The 16,285-nt window shown below is 41.9% G+C and overlaps 4 protein-coding genes across 4 annotated transcripts; 3 read left to right on the top strand and 1 right to left on the bottom strand.

Annotated features, from left to right (window-relative positions):
- Positions 1-148: 148 nt before the first annotated feature.
- fh (fumarate hydratase) lies at positions 149-2,111 on the top strand (the record flags this gene model as incomplete). The annotated part of the gene is made up of 1 exon (XM_079220716.1): positions 149-2,111. The coding sequence occupies one exon, from the start codon at positions 149-151 to the stop codon at positions 1,646-1,648; it is 1,500 nt and encodes a 499-aa protein (XP_079076842.1). The 3' UTR covers positions 1,649-2,111.
- Positions 2,112-2,267: 156 nt separating this feature from the next.
- fam32a (family with sequence similarity 32 member A) lies at positions 2,268-4,500 on the bottom strand. Its single transcript, XM_079220717.1, has 4 exons — positions 4,410-4,500; positions 3,640-3,787; positions 2,694-2,747; positions 2,268-2,495 (listed from the first exon to the last, which is right to left on the bottom strand). The coding sequence occupies exons 1-4, from the start codon at positions 4,481-4,483 to the stop codon at positions 2,427-2,429; spliced, it is 345 nt and encodes a 114-aa protein (XP_079076843.1). The 5' UTR covers positions 4,484-4,500; the 3' UTR covers positions 2,268-2,426.
- A 225-nt stretch (positions 4,501-4,725) lies between these two features.
- On the top strand, positions 4,726-6,700 carry mrpl54 (mitochondrial ribosomal protein L54). Its single transcript, XM_079220571.1, has 3 exons — positions 4,726-4,853; positions 5,437-5,593; positions 6,130-6,700. The coding sequence occupies exons 1-3, from the start codon at positions 4,727-4,729 to the stop codon at positions 6,260-6,262; spliced, it is 417 nt and encodes a 138-aa protein (XP_079076697.1). The 5' UTR covers position 4,726; the 3' UTR covers positions 6,263-6,700.
- Positions 6,701-9,152: 2,452 nt separating this feature from the next.
- Positions 9,153-16,205, top strand: malt2 (MALT paracaspase 2; the record flags this gene model as incomplete). The annotated part of the gene is given in 15 exon segments (XM_079220756.1): positions 9,153-9,289; positions 9,509-9,675; positions 10,312-10,442; positions 10,596-10,752; positions 10,860-11,047; positions 11,331-11,440; positions 11,720-11,861; positions 11,863-12,067; positions 12,286-12,463; positions 12,578-12,652; positions 12,794-12,921; positions 14,079-14,228; positions 14,360-14,517; positions 15,105-15,242; positions 15,541-16,205. Coding segments are annotated over 15 exon segments (2,481 nt in total). The 3' UTR covers positions 15,958-16,205.
- Positions 16,206-16,285: the final 80 nt, after the last annotated feature.

Below are 16,285 nucleotides of genomic sequence, written 5' to 3'. Positions count from 1 at the left end.
CCATTCGATACGACATCCACAGCGGAAGACCCGCCTCTCCTGCCTCGCTATTGGCTGACCCGCTCTCAGTTTCTTATTCACCCAATGACAGATCATAAAGTGGAAGGCTGCATTGACCTCCCCCCGGATTCACCTCTAATGAGAAGCCATGTTTCGCTCACTGAGACGCGTTCAGCAGTTTAACTGCAAACTCCTGACTTTACAAAGAGTCAGCGGCAGCTGCAAGCTCCACGTTTGCACGTCCAAAATGGCCAGCTCAGAGTACAGGATCGAGCGGGACTCGTTTGGTGAGCTCAAGGTCCCCGCTGACAAGTACTACGGCGCCCAGACTGTCAGGTCCACCATGAACTTCAAAATAGGGGGACCAAGTGAGAGAATGCCAATCCAAGTGATCAAGGCCTTTGGGATCCTGAAGAGAGCGGCCGCTGAGGTTAACAAGGAGTTCGGCCTCGACCCAAAGATCGCAGATGCAATCATCCAGGCAGCAGATGAGGTTTCAGCTGGTAAACTGGATGATCATTTCCCTCTGGTGGTGTGGCAGACTGGATCTGGGACTCAAAGCAACATGAACGTCAATGAGGTGATCAGCAACAGAGCTATTGAGATCCTCGGAGGAAAACTAGGCTCCAAGGATCCCGTCCACCCCAACGACCACGTCAATAAGAGTCAGAGCTCCAATGACACCTTTCCCACTGCCATGCACATTGCTACCGCCACAGAGGTCCACCACGTCCTCTTGCCCGGCCTCGAGAAGCTGCACGCCGCCCTGGCCGCCAAGTCCGAAGAGTTCAAAGACATCATCAAGATCGGACGCACTCACACCCAGGACGCCGTGCCGCTCTCGCTCGGGCAGGAGTTCAGCGCCTATGTCCAGCAGGTGAAGTACAGCATCTTGAGAGTGAAGGCCGCCATGCCCAGGGTGTACGAGCTGGCAGCGGGGGGCACAGCAGTCGGGACGGGACTCAACACCCGCATCGGCTTTGCCGAGAATGTGGCTTCCACCGTTGCGTCTCTCACGGGCCTGCCGTTTGTGACCGCTCCCAACAAGTTTGAAGCTCTGGCGGCCCACGATGCCCTGGTGGAGCTGAGCGGAGCGCTGAACACGGTGGCTGTCAGCATGATGAAGATCGCCAACGACATCCGCTTCTTGGGGTCAGGACCCCGCTCAGGCCTGGGGGAGCTCATCTTACCAGAGAACGAACCAGGAAGCAGCATCATGCCAGGCAAGGTGAACCCCACCCAGTGCGAGGCCATGACCATGGTCGCCGCCCAGGTAATGGGGAACCACGTGGCGGTCACCATCGGCGGCAGCAACGGACACTTTGAGCTCAACGTCTTCAAGCCCATGATTGTCAAGAATGTGCTGAACTCGGCTCAGCTCCTCGGAGACGCGTCCGTCTCCTTCACCAACAACTGCGTGGTGGGCATCGAGGCCAACAGGGAGAGGATCAATAAGCTCATGAACGAGTCTCTCATGCTGGTCACCGCTCTCAACCCACACATCGGTTACGACAAAGCAGCCCTCATCGCCAAGACGGCTCACAAGCAGGGCTCCACGCTGAAGGCCGTGGCCGTTGAGCTGGGCTACCTGACGGAGGAGCAGTTTGACCAGTGGGTGAAGCCGAGCGAAATGCTGGGGCCAAAGTGAACTCTGACAGCACAAGAAATGCTACGAAACAAAGAAAATACCCTTTTCTAGTCTGAGAAAAGACTACTCTATTAAATGAAAGAGGTTGAACTGTATGAAACAAACATGGAGACCCTGAACATCTCATCTCTTAATACACATTTATTGTTGTTGGATGCAGATTCTTACTCTGTTTTGCAAACTGTGTTCAACTTTCACTGAAATACGTTTGTTAGGGGTGTTAAAACAAGTGAATTGACCTGTTTGACAAAATGTAAAATGTGTGTATTTGTTTACCAACTATTTAAAGTCTTAAACACTTTGACTGTTAGTTGGTACCTTCAGGGTAGTTTAGGTGTTCACACTGTGCCATCCCAAATGATTCAACATGGACTACTGTACCTTGTGTGCTCTGGTTCACAGCATGCGTGCCATTTGTGCAGCGTCCCAGTTCAATTAAAATATGTATTCATTTAAAAGCCAAGCTTTTGCATGGTTTCTTCATTGGCTGTTTTAAATTATTATTTTTTATTTTTTATTTTTTTACACACATGCACACTTATTTTAAATGCGTCATTTCGGCTAATTTGCTCTGAAATCTCAAGGATGTTTGTAACATAAGACAAAGAAACCCATAAGATTTGCGTTAACTCAACTCTTTTATTTTATACATGAGGAATTAAAAACAGAAGTGACTGGACTGAATGCTAATTGAAGGATTATGATTGTAAATATATCAAACTAATAAACAAAAACGTGACGTGCAAGGCGAGAGAAAAAAAGACCAATTGCCCGTCTTCTATTTGGTCCAGCTGACCTTAGGAATATCATAATGCTCCGTCAGTTTGTCCAGGTTGCGGTTGAAATCCTGCAAATGAACAAAACAAAAGACACATTTTTGCTGTCAGTTCTCAGTTTATAAATCTGAAATAATTTCAGACGCAATGTATATTCTAGATACATTATTCTATCTTTCATTTTAAATTACATTTGACCACCAAAAATAATTTAAATGGATAAATGTGTGGAAGCTGAATTGTCCAATGCCAAGCCTGACATGACTTACCTCCACTCTGAGTTTGTGTGTCTTTGAGGCTTTGTTCAAAATCCTCTCCATTTGCTAGAGAGAGAGAGAAAAAGAAAGAGGTTAGGCACACTGTAAACACATTACCATCAGGATTCTACAAAGCACCTGAGGTTTTTGACACTATGACCTTTTGCAATAAATCACAAGCTATGCTATGAAACTTTTGCAATGGCCTGCTGCAGCTGGGAATATTCTTAACATAGAAAAAATATGTATTTTATGCAAACATTATCCCATGTTCTTGCACAGCGGATGTTATGGTGCTTCATGTGTATGCACTGCTATACATTATGTCGCAACACTCACTTCAAACAATGAACTTTGCCCTTTTCTTTGGGTAGAAAAAGGACTGATAAACATTGTCAATATATATGAGGACTAAAAGACAGACTATGAAACATCACTGACCATACCTGAGGTAACATCTATTTTAAAACAATTTCAGGTTAGGATTACTCTGCTGTATTAAGATTTAATTTGAACAGCCTCTCAGGCATATTTTATTAAATAATTAGCACTTTGATGTAACAGATAAGTTCAAAACAGCACACAAGTTAATAATCCACAAACCATAAGGATGATTTGGAGTTTTGGTTCCACTGCAGTATTGCTGGTTTTAAAGCTAAGAGCACAAAATCATAATTTGTCTAACTGTTTGCCCGGAAAATGTCCTATCTAAAACTTCTTTTGGATTTCTGTCTTTGCGTTTTTGGGGAAATTTTTATTTTAGTGTTTATTATTACAACGTCTCCTCTGTGTGAATCAGACGACTTGTGAAATGGTTTGGTCATGCTAGGTTGTGTGTCAAAGTATGGGCCCTCAAACTAATGCGGCATTGAGTTAGTAAAGACTTGTGGGAGATCTTTTTGTCTAATCGAGTAAATGCAACACTGCATCCCTTTAATGCTGGAGAACTATGACTTACCCTCTTCTCTTGCATCTTGTCAAAAGCAATTTGTGCCGGTGTTCTTTTGTCAACATATGTCGTTTTGCTTTTCTCCTCATCGTCATTTTGACTGGTGTTAAGCTGCTCCAAGCGACGCTTACTCTCTTTATCCTTCTTCTTCTTCTTCCTGAAAAACAATGTGTAATGGCCAGTTAGTTGATAAGAGGCATGTCAGGTCAATCACTCCCTTCAACAAGCAAGGACAAAGACAGATAATCACACTCATACAGGCACAAGATCAAATGTAGGCAACTAAACAATGATCTGTATAGTCAAATTGGTCACATGTGCCTGTGTGTATTTGGAGTGTTCAAGAAATGAATCTTCGTCCCATTAAATACCTGTATTAGTGTATTTATCTACTTTTGTGCTAATGTTGTTGAGGTGTCTAAGTTGTACTTTTTGTGTAACTAACTGTCTGAGATCGCGTTTTACCTAACGTGAGCTAATGTTTTTAGCCACATCTGTAACCCTCCATAATGTCACAACTAACACGATTAAGGTCACAGGTGATACCATTTTCCACTGTCCGATGCTTTTACGTCAATGAATTCGTCCAAACATTACTTCATCGTTACGAACTCCATTAGTCGGAGAAAACGTTAACGTAACAATGTTTTGCTATTAGCAGACATGCTAATATTAACCCCGACTGAATACTAGGCGTCCGGTGCGACGGTTCGTTTTAAAGTATTTATATCGACTATAACTCCTCTTTTTTTTTAAAAACCAAATGGCACAAGACGTACCTTTTTCCTGCTGAAATGCTCCCAACACCTTTTAATTTCAGGGTACTCTTCTGGGCCGCAGCGTACTCAGACATTTTCCCAAAACTGTAAATTGTCTTCTTCTGCTTTGTATATTATAGTACACGCACGCGTCCGGCGGTGCTGCCACCTGTCGGATTGAGGTGCAAACTACATGTCTCAGTCGTCCTGCAGTGGGTCTGCCCGTCCAGAGGGGGCAGTAGATCATTTCAAACACATAGCAGCAAACGGAAGTTAAAGGAACTGAATGTCAAACTGTAGCACGGTGGGCTGTGTTTTCTAGTAACCTACAGTAAAACATGTCGGGGTTTAGTTTATTTCGGATAGCCACGGTAACAAAATGCATTACAACCAATGCTACAACGTCGCTGTGCAGGACGAACGTATTCAACAGAATACTGACGTGTGGATATGCTAAGAAAGTTGGTGAGTAAATAGGACGTAACGTTAACATTTCTATTAGAAATGTTATTCAGTGCCAGTTGTGAGTTAGTTAGTTGTAGTTATGACACATGTGTATCGAGTTGACCGTTTAGTTTTCTCCATTGTGTGTGATTTAGAATGGATACTTTTGTTAGTAGTTATAAATCCACCACCTCTGTCTGCATATGCCATCAAACCATTGTTTTTTATATATGATTTATTTGTAGAAATTACAAAACAAGACTTAATATACAATAGACCTCACAAATAAGGAGTGAAAGGATAACATATCAGACAGCCAAATGGTGAGGGTACACATTACAGCCCCCCTCCCCTCGCCTCCCTTTCCCAAAACAAATATACAACAAGGCAATTTGATACACAAACAGAAAAAAAATTATAAAAGCAACCAAAACCTAAAATCAACAACTGGATGTTAAATGCTTGCAGTGGCAGATAATATTGTATCAAACCATTGTTAATGACAAAATGTCTTATTTTCTATTTTCAATCAACTCATTACCCCAATCATAATTATGTCTCCATAGTTATGTAAACATTACTAATGTGTTGTTTTTTTTTGCAGCGGCCAAAGGGAAAGGGAAAGGTATGACAAAAGACGAGCAGAAAGGCCCAGAGGTGTGTCGGGACCCCATCAGACTTACTTCTTATGCAGTAGGGGCCAACATCCTCAAGCAAGGAGAAGACCCCCATCTGAAGCCCCCTGATCAATATCCAGAGTGGTGAGGGCACTCATTTCTGATTTGTTTTTTTTTTCTATTACTTTCTCATAGTTTAGTTCTTAACTCTTTTTGGATTTTGTAAAATGCATTGTCCTCCTTTTCAAGATATATTATGATCAAAGCTGGATGTGTCCTTCTATAGCAGAAAAATGTGCATATCTTTTAAATAAGGATTGCTACTTTGTGTTCTCATTTCTGTAAGTACATAACATGTATTTCAGGCATCAAATGCTGCCTTTTACAAATACTATTGCTCTCTTTGTCGACACATACTAAATGCAGCCCAAGCTTTAGGTTTTGGTAGTTAAATGGTATTCTGGGGAATACATGAAATTATAAACCCACTAGGTTCTCTAGATTTATGATGTATTACAGTGGAAGAAGAATATATACATTTCTATCAGCAAAAAACAATTTTATCAGACTGTTTAAGAGAGTTATTGACGTAACTGGGTGACTATGTTTAACTTATGACATCAAAGTCCCAGAATGTTTAAACATACTTGGCCAATACTCTCCTTTTATCTTTCACTCAGGTTGTTCCAGTTGAACCTGGGAATGCCCAAAAAGCTGCCGGAGCTGGAGTCGGACACCTGGGAATACTGGAAGCGTATGAGGAAGGAGAACATTTGGCGTTTCAACAAACTACATAAAGGGAAGAAGTTTTAGGCCTTCACTGGACTGACAGAGGGCTTCTTCTCAAGCGTTGGGTTGCTTCAGACTCAGTGGACTGAATTATCTGACATGCTGTATGTTCAGAGCCAGAGTTATGCAGTATATTCAGTGGCCTTCTGGTAATAATACCTGGAAGCTCATGTTGTTCATGTTAAAGGAACATACAGCCAGAGTAAAGCCTCAACAATGAAACTGTCTCAACAAAAACTAAACATCATAAGCATTCTTCACCTTGAAAATAATATTTGGTAGTTTTATTTGGTTGAGGTTACTGCATTGCACTGAATTAGTTTGTACATGTTCAATCTTTCTTTCCGTTTTGGTCTTTTCCACATATCTGAAAAGAAATTCCCTGCTCATATTTCCACAAAACATGTTCCCTGTTTTTTCTTTTCTTTTTGCAAACTCATAAATAAATAGGAATACGTAAATATCCTGCAAAATGTGCCTTTCCATTCTTTCTTTAAACAAAAGTATAATATGAATATGGTAGCTGCCACTCTAATAATAAAGCACCCTTTGCATTTGTATAAGATTATATGTAAATATAATTAATGATTGATAAAAAAACAAATAGAGAACTAATGATTTGAGTACGACCATAAAAATGTATTTGGGCGTAGTTCCACCCGCCCTATGTTGTTGCTAACAGACATAGAAGAAGCGTGTTCAGACAGATAATAGGCTTGTTCCAAAGAGCTGCGCCTCGCCTGGAATCCAGAGAGAGCAGGCGGCCGCAGCAGGAGGCGTTGACAAAAAACTGTGGTCAAGTCGGACAATTTTAGGCTGCCTTCAAGGTATACACAGGAAGTTACAGAAAAAATGACTTCCTGTTAGTTCTGAACTTTAGGCTACTTGTAGTTTACAAATTACATTTGGATTTATTTATATGTGTTTATAAATATATTTATGTAGAAATGTGCGTGTAGCTTTGTTCTTTTTATGTCTGCTTGTGAAATACATTACTACTGGTTTGTACTAACCACAACAAGATATGTTTTCAGATTAAACATGAGACTAAAAGTCAACAATCCAGCGTATTACAGTATTACAACTACACATAAAATAAGGATTTTCTACAACACGTGGTGTTTGCTGTCAGATCTTAGAGTCAATCAGCTCTCTGATGTGGCAACAGCCAGGCGTTTCCCATCATGCAGTCGGTGGAGAGCTACTGCGGCGCCTGGCTCTAAAATCGGCGGCCGCCTTGCTCGTGAGATTATCGTTGACCACGTGTGCATGACGTCAGAGCAAGTCGGACACAAATTTAACCGACATGCATTGTGTGCCGATCGCCGGCGATCGATTCTGCGCAGAACTGGCTCATCTCGAACAAGCCTACTGTCTTAGGGAAAAACAAAACAAACAAACAGCAGACATGTTTGCAGGTCCCATTGAGGAACAAAGCGTTAAGTGGGGGGGCCTCAGTCTCCGGGACCCCCAAAGGAGGCGCTTCATCAGAGGGTGGATCCTGGCCGTGAAGCGGTCCAGGCTTTCATGACTGCTGCAAACACTCGCAGAGTGGACACTACATGCCCACTATTTATCAGGCCCTGTAGAGAATCCAGGAGGCCCTGCAAGGCATGATCATGGATTTAATGGTAGAAACAATCACAGCTTGGAGGTCTGGGAACCACCTGGCCCGCAGACTCTCTGGAGCCCCAAGTACCACGGACATAATGCTGTGTCGCAAGGGGACACTGAGCATTCTCTTTGGTCGGCTACTGTTCATGCTAACTTTTGCCAGATCTGCGGGACAATGTCCGAGGAGAGACTCCACTCCTTCTTGAGCTCATTGATGTATATTGTGATTTGGTCACACAACACTTTATAATAATAATACATTAATTTTATATCGTGCTTTTCAAAATGCTCAAAGACGCTTTGACCTGTAGTCATTGAATAACTATAAGAGTGTAGTTATTCAATAACTACACTCTTGTAAAGTGTTGTGTGATCAAAATCAAATATTCAATAACTGTTATTGAATATTTGTCCCAATATTTGTGCCAAAATCTCCAAAATGTTAAGCTTACCTTACCAAGATAAATGTTGTAGCATAACCAAGAGCAGCCCATATATGGATGAAGTGGTTTTGGTCACAGGTCACTGCATAACAATGAAGTTATTGAATATTTCCCCAAATATATAAAATCCTTTACATTATGCAAAAGGAACATTTGTCCAAAATCATCATTATAGTACAACCAGGAAGAGACCATTGCTGTATTTACTGAGTTTGGTCACATTGCACTTTATAACAGTGAAGTTATTGAATATTTGTCCCATTATAAATTCTCCAAAATGATGCAAAAGTTATTTTTCCAACTTTACCGAACTTTTACACGTCTGTCATCATCGTATTGAACGGAGATGACGTGACTCATTAGACGGCTCTGGTTCGGGCACGGCAGAAGAAATGAGGAACCGAAAAGAGAAGCAAATCATTATGTGGGGAACAAAATCATGTAAGAGTGGAAGAACCCTGATGCGGTGAAACGCACCGCGCGGCTCTGTCCATGCAGAAAGAAACTCGTTCCTCTTTCTCTTCAACCGGAGTTGATTACCGGTCCGTTTACTTGTGATAAAGTCGGTAAGTTTGTATTTATCTGTTTGTTAATTGCGGAAGCGGTAAGTGGCAGCGCAGTTACTAATCGACGTGGCGATGTTTACTTAGATGTTTAGTTAGATCAGTCCGTCGTTTTTAAGGCTTATTTCCTGAATACGATTAATATCTCCGGTCGCGTGCGTACCTTACCGTTACCGCTCATTAAAATGTTTTGTGCTGCACCGGCTGCGGTCGTGTAGGCGAACAAGTGTATCACTTAAAAGTTCCCGTTTGTCCGGTAGGTCCCTCGGTGTGTTTGTGGTGACACCTGCGAAGATGGAGGAGTGGACCATGAGCGTCGGTAGTCTGAGTGAAGAAGCCCTGGACAGGCTGTCAAAGATGTTGGACAACACGACCTGCGGATGGAGGCAGCTGGCCAATGCTGTGTCCGAGCAGCCGAAATTCCGCTGCAGGTGAGACATTGAAGGCATCACTTAATAGAAGCGCTCCACAAAAACAATGACATTATTTCCACACTAATTTGAACATCCTGTAGTATAGGGATTATCTTTGATGTATGAGAAACAGCGTTGTCTCTCCATCATAATGCACGTTCCTGCTATTTCTTTTTGGGGGCCCATTGCACTCTCCCCACCAGACATAACTCTGCCCATTGCACTCCCTCTCTGCAGTGAGAGTGAGCTGACCAGCTGCTCACTACAGGTGCTGAGCTCTGCAGGCAGCCCAGGACGCACCCTCCTGGCTCGGCTTGCTGACCGGTCCTGCTCCCTGGGCTTCCTGCTCCACTGCCTGAGGAAGATGGACCACCAGGAAGCTGTGCAGTACCTTACCCCCACATGTGAGGAAGAAGTGACAGGGGGGGGGAGGGGAGATACATTATGCAAATGTTAAAAACGACCTTTTTTGAAACGGCAAACGTTTTGTTCAACAAATGTATTAAGCAGGCTGTGTGTTTGTGCATTTCTAGAATATTTAAAATGTTGTTGAGGAACATGTTGCACCTTCCAATAAAAATGCTGTCCATTTATTGCCCCCATCGGTTTGGTTCTCCAAAAAATGAAGGACACACATATAACAATAAACGCAATGATACTCATTCAGTTCTTAGACACATTTTGTCACTGCTATGAATACTTACAATTTCCTCTTTCTGGCGATACATGTGGTACAGGTATAGGGCCAGAGCCCCCTCTGGCCCTATACATTTTTGCATATTTTTTTTACATATTATGTATTTTTTTACATATTATTACAGACATATTATTACTGGGGCACTGGCTACCATCTGCCCTGTTTCTCTTCCACTGTCCATTGCTGCAGTACCCCTATTCACCACGGGGGCACACAGTGATGCAAGTGATGTTTATGTAGATGCTGATAAAACATGGAGCTACACACACATCTAAATAAAAATGCCTTTGCTCTTTTACTCTTTTTCTGTGCATATGATTGTTTATGGTTGTGTGTGTGGTAGTGGCAGAGCTGATCCAGATCACAGTGCAGCCACAGACCCAGCAGGCCACAGTGGGGGGCAGGGTGGTATTGACCTGCAGAGCCTCCGGTCCCCCTGGACTCAGCTACCAATGGTTCAGAGGCAAAGAGGAGGTCAGTCGAACCTTGTTTTATTATGTGAATGTAAATGATACAACAGGTCAAACCCTGAGTAATGTGATGCGTTCTGTATTTATCTGCCACCTTAATGTGGTGATTAGATTATCATGTGATATTATGTGGTGATAGATTATTTGCTTGTTTTAGATTTTGGACGAGACCGGGAATACACCAGAGCTGGTTCTGTGTCCTACAGTCCTGGCCCACCACGGCCACTATATCTGTCGAGTCCACTACGGAGGGAACTTTATCTTCTCCCAGTGGGCTCACGTTCGTTTTATCCAAACTGCAGGTCCTAGTCCAGGTACTCCTCCGATCCTCCTTCTCGTGTCCCTGTTTCTCTTGTTTGTTTGTTTGTTTGTTTTTCCATCTCATGTGATGTAATATCTGAAAAAAATCTTGCCATCTCAGGTTGCAGCAGCAGTCTGTTTCCAGGGTCAGCGAGTGGGCTGCGTATCATTCATCAGCCTCAGTCCCGGGCAGTGTCTGAGGGCGACTCTTTGTTCCTGGAGTGCAAAGCGGAGGCCAACCCGCCTGTGCAGTACGAGTGGTACCACAACACGAGGCCCATGACACAACACAAGACTCACTCTCTCAAGGTAAGTCGGTGCACTCGCTGCTTACCGATGTATCGAACAATGATTTCAGAAAACTTGTTTTTGTGATTTAATACTTTTAAAAGGGGAAAAAGCTTTACAACTAACACCAAAGCCCCGTGCTATCATCGTGAAAGGGATAATATTTTTTTTTAAATCAAGGTTTGCTTGTACGTTTGTATGACATATGCAAGGTCAGACTATTGCAGGTGTCGAGACTTTATAATAAAAACACAGTTAACAAATTCTCAAAGTTGGTCTCCATATCTTCTTTTATTCCCTGTAGATCCCATGTGTGACCACAGCACACAGAGGACAGTACAGGTGCAAGATGTTCAATTTGTATCATGAGGTCTGGAGTGACACAGCGACGATCATCATCGGTGAGAGAAATTTGTAAACATAGATAAACCAGCATTAAGTCTGACATGGCACGTTTACAGGCTCAATAAAACACTAGTACTGTGCATTGAACAACGTCCTGTTTTGCACTTTTTTGCAGGCCCCAGTTCAGATGGTAATGTGTACAGCTTGGGTTGTTACAAAGCACTGTAGAAATGAAAACGAGACATTAAACAGTATTTATATATATATATATATATTTTATATATATATATAAACCTTTTCTTATTGGTGTTGACAGACTCACGGGAAGCTCACGGGAAGCTCCAACAGACGGTCAACCCGTCCTCATCAATCAAGCATTTCTATGGTGAGTTATGCAAAAAAACTAAACAAAGTGCAATCACAACACACTACCTGTGGATTACATGATTTTTTTCTACAGTTCTTTATAGTTCCTTATCTTCCCCTCCACAGCCACAGACAAAGTTGCTCTCTTGATTGGCAACATGAACTACCTCTACCACACTCAGCTGTGTGCTCCCATCGCTGACGTCCACGAGTTAACCAACCTGCTCAGACAAATGGACTTCAAGGTGGTTTCCCTGCTCGACCTCAACTGGCAGGAGATGCACAGCGCTGTGACAGAGTTCCTCTTACTGCTTGACAAGGGCGTCTATGGTCGGTCTGAACAATATGCTCACTGTGTTCAAAACGTGAATCATATGTGTTTGTACTTTTAAAGACTACAACACAGGCTAAATACCTGCTTTACCCCAACATAATAAATAATTTAAACGGATATACAGTACCACTGTTTTTCTTCATAAAGATGTTTTTTAACTACATGCTTATTTAACATCAAATTCAATAACACAGATTTGTTACTCCTTCCACAGGCTTGCTATACTTTGCTGGTCATGGTTATGAGAACTATGGCAACAGTTTTATGGTTCCCATAGATGCGCCAGCCTCCTACACATCAGAGCACTGTGTATGTGTTCAGAATGTACTCACCAGGATGCAGGAGAAAAAGACTGGTCTTAACGTATTGCTGCTGGACATGTGCCGCAAAAGGTATGAATTTTAGTCTACATTATTATTGAGTCGATGCACCAGCTTTTTTAAATATCATGTTGACGTTAGATCATCTGCTGCAAATATTTATGCCTCTCATGAATTCCTTTTTAGAAACCTATATGATGATGTCATTGTACAACCAGGACTGCTCAAGGTGACGGCAAATATAGTGTTTGGATATGCCACGTAAGTTTGCAGATTCTCCTCTGCTGGCGTTTTAATTCCCCTCCCCCAGTGTTGCAGACAGTAAAATAACCGTACATGTTTGAAATAATCTCTCCGATTTCTGCTGAAAGGTTTGACTCATGCGTAGCTTGTTGTGTTTAGATGCGTAGACGCTGAAGCATACGAAGTGAAGAGGAAAGACGTGTCAAATGGCATCTTCCTAAGCTTCCTGAAACGGCGAGTCTGTGAAGACGAGAAGGTCACAGTCATGCTAGACAGAGTGGCTGAAGGTATGTTGAGCAGACGTGTGAAACATGAGATCTCTGGGCATGATATGAGGTATCCATGTTGCATGGAAAGTATGATTATACCTTACATTGTTTATGTTTGAGATGATCCCATCATATAGTCTGCCTCATGTGGCCGGAAAGTGGCTTGCATGCAGCTCCTTCATGTGAACTTTCTTTGACATTTCTATTGCTTATATGCGTAAATTCCATTCAGATCAATACACATCGTACCTGAACGCATCTGCATCTACTTACTATTACTGATCTGCTTAGATTTTATAGTGTAACTGATGCAACCAGATGATTAAAACTGCACTAAAATGACAGGTGTAGTCAGAATTTTACCTGATCGTTTATAGGCTTAAACGTTTCCCCTCTTGACGGCTCTGGTATAGGCCTTTCTTACAGAGGATATTTTGATCTGTCACAGTACAAAAAGCACATGTGTAAATAATCAAAATATTGAGTACTGCTTGGAGTTTCTGTTCCTGGTTTTGTGGGTGCTGGCTCACTGTCACTCTCACTAGAACACTTGAAGCCGTTTGAGCCATCGTTAGTGTTATGAGTAACACCTGTGCTGTTCCTTCAATGACAGGTCCAAATGTCTGTGCATGTTGGCTCCATGACACGGCTTACAGACACACCAATATGGTAACACAAGTCCCACCTGTGCTTTTCCTGCTATGACAGCAAATAAACACAGTTCCACATTGTCTGCTGGTGATCTTCGTTAAGTGGCTCAGATAAACAAGATCCAGCTACTTTGTCATTTTCTACGGATTTAACAGGAATAGAATGGCACAGTTTAATCACTTCTGAAACACAGCAATGGTTAACGAGGAACTAACGAGGGAAAGAATGTGGGAGGAACATTTTCTTTAACCAGAGAAATACGTCAAACCATTTTAAAATGTTGCAGTTTACCCCTAGTGTTACCATTTCTGTGTGATGAAATGTATAATGGAGGAATACTTGGCAGGATACTACATACCGATTCACAAAGGTCAAAAACGCTGATCTACTCTCTTTGGGGTCAACATTTTGAACATGGAGCAGGACCACATGTCATGTTACAGCATCGGCAGGTGATGGAGGACATCTCCCAAACAGCACTCATGAATGCTTGTTGCATGTTGTAATATATGTACTCTTTTCAGACATGGGGTGCTGTGAGATCACTCGAGGGAGACAGGCTCTGGAGCTACGCAGTAATCTGTCAGAACGGCGTTCCCTCACCGACCAGATAGAAACCGCAGAGTGTTCTGCATCCCATTCAGCTCGAAACCTGCAGTGGGCTGTTGCTCACGGTACCCTTTTTACACACGTTATTGTACAAGTATTAAATATTAATATAAATATTGTCACACTTGTAGATGATTGAATGTTTGTTGAAATCAAAAGTATTGTTTCAGGGTATGATTCAAATGTCTCTTTGCAGTCCTACCAAAGAGCCTTTGCCTGCAGTTTGACTGTGGAGTGAAGGTTCAGCTTGGATTTGCTGCAGAGTTCTCCAATGTCATGGTCATCTACACTCGGATACTTGAGAAGCCCCAAGAAATAGTTTCCTGCTGTGCTCAGCTTACCGATTTCCCTGAGGTTTGTAAATCGATATTACACACGAAGAGTTGAGATTTTAAAAGACTGACAGGATCAGTTATTCCAGCCTGTAATGACTCAGTTTTTCATATGACACTATTTACAGTGGAAATAAATGTATCATGTTATGACCTTAACTTGATGTCTAGGGGAACACAAGGAGTAACACTGTTTAACCAACCTTGATTGAAAGGGAATGAGAAAAAGGCTACCGAAGCACTTTAGTGTAACAATTAGTTTTTTTTTTAACCTAATGATTACCAAAGAAAGCAAATAAGTCAGGGTCTTCAAGACAAAAAATAAAAAAATGATTCTAATGAAAACAAAAAGACAATACGAAACTCCCTAACGACCCTAGCCATAAAACAGAAGAAGAAAAAAAACATAAGGCTTCTCTAATCCAAATCACCATAACTATTAAAAAACAAAATATCAAGATTTTAGCAGAGCAAGGGTGTGGCAGACCTGAGACAGCTCTCTTCCAACAAGAGGGAAGAGATACAATCAGTGGACGTAACACGTGGATACTTGAAGCACACACAAAAACAATAATGTACTGTACTGACTCATCTGTCTTACTTTTGCAGGATGTGGACATTGATTTGAAGCAGAGTAACCAGGAGACCCTGCTTGAAGCTGGCAGTTTACTATTGATCAATGAAAATCTTCCTTCACCAGAAGTCCCAAGTCTCTACACACGAATCCGATGCCTGCAGAGACTCAGGGTCAGAAACTGTTATTATTGATTTCATAATAAATTATCATTTTTCTGTCCAAGCAGAAACCTTGTATATGTGTATGCACTACAGAAATGTAGTATTTGGCACAGTCGAGAATACGTTTTACACCACCATTTTAAATTAAAAAAGATGTAATGAAGTCCACTAACAGTCGAATTTAAGAATGTTACATTGATTTATTTTCCTATTTCAAGCGACATTTTCATGCTTTTAGGGAAACGTTTGGAACTCAGAGCCAAGCCTTTTAAAAAAAATAATGTTTTGCTCTTCACGGTCTTTATAGAGGGAGCTCATATTCACCATCTGCCTTCATTACACCTATTCCAACATGGATGACGAGGTACAGGAAAGGCAATCAGTGACAGTTGGAAAACCACTGGTCTCCAAACTCAACCTGCATGAGCCACGACCGGCACACGCCTGCTCTGCCTCCTCATCCTTCAGCCTCGACTCCTTCAACGTTCCTGAGACCTCCTCCTGTGCCTCGGCTGGTTCAGCCTCCGATGCATGGTCATATCATTCACAATCCTCCGCGATTGACTCGCCAACTTCATCCAGAAGAGCCAATATTCCAGAGGAGACTGAGAGTGAATATTTTGATTCCCCTCAACCACTTGTTACCAGCAAAAGCCTGCCCCACAGCCAAATAAATGACATCAACTACAAATTTAGTGACATGTACAATTTTCATTCTCACTGAGCATTATGAAACCCATGATACACTGATAAATCAGCAGTACAAATGAACAAAAACAAAAAAGGAGAGAAAAGCCTGTGAATTTGCTGTTTTAGTAAAGCGGACCAGAGACTCAGGTCATTTTTTTAGTCTAAACTGTGCATTCCATTTTTTAAAATGTTGTATTATATTATTATTTTTACAAGGATTTGATACATTATGATGCATTATAAAAGTAAAGACTGCATATCAACTGTGTTCTATTTGTAAGAAGGAAGAAATAAAAACATCCGTTTAAGATGGATTGTATAAACTGTTGTATGCTTCAGCTTTTTGTAACTTGTATTGCATC

This window comes from Taurulus bubalis (genome assembly GCF_910589615.1).
Source record: "Taurulus bubalis genome assembly, chromosome: 7".
Taxonomy (NCBI): Eukaryota; Metazoa; Chordata; class Actinopteri; order Perciformes; family Cottidae; genus Taurulus; species Taurulus bubalis.
Note: the sequence above shows the minus strand (reverse complement) of the source record. Positions and strands in the feature narration are given on the sequence as shown.

Excerpts from the sequence above, each read along its gene's own strand:
- fam32a (XM_079220717.1), bottom strand. The coding sequence starts at position 4,483 with ATGTCTGAGTACGCTGCGGCCCAGAAGAGTACCCTGAAATTAAAAGGT. Across the intron at positions 3,788-4,409 it reads AGCATTTCAGCAGGAAAAAG|GAAGAAGAAGAAGAAGGATA; the intron begins GTACGTCTTGTG and ends ATTGTTTTTCAG. Across the intron at positions 2,748-3,639 it reads ACAAGATGCAAGAGAAGAGG|CAAATGGAGAGGATTTTGAA; the intron begins GTAAGTCATAGT and ends CTCTCTCTCTAG.
- mrpl54 (XM_079220571.1), top strand. The coding sequence starts at position 4,727 with ATGTCGGGGTTTAGTTTATTTCGGATAGCCACGGTAACAAAATGCATT. Across the intron at positions 4,854-5,436 it reads TGGATATGCTAAGAAAGTTG|CGGCCAAAGGGAAAGGGAAA; the intron begins GTGAGTAAATAG and ends TTTTTTTTGCAG. Across the intron at positions 5,594-6,129 it reads CCTGATCAATATCCAGAGTG|GTTGTTCCAGTTGAACCTGG; the intron begins GTGAGGGCACTC and ends TCTTTCACTCAG.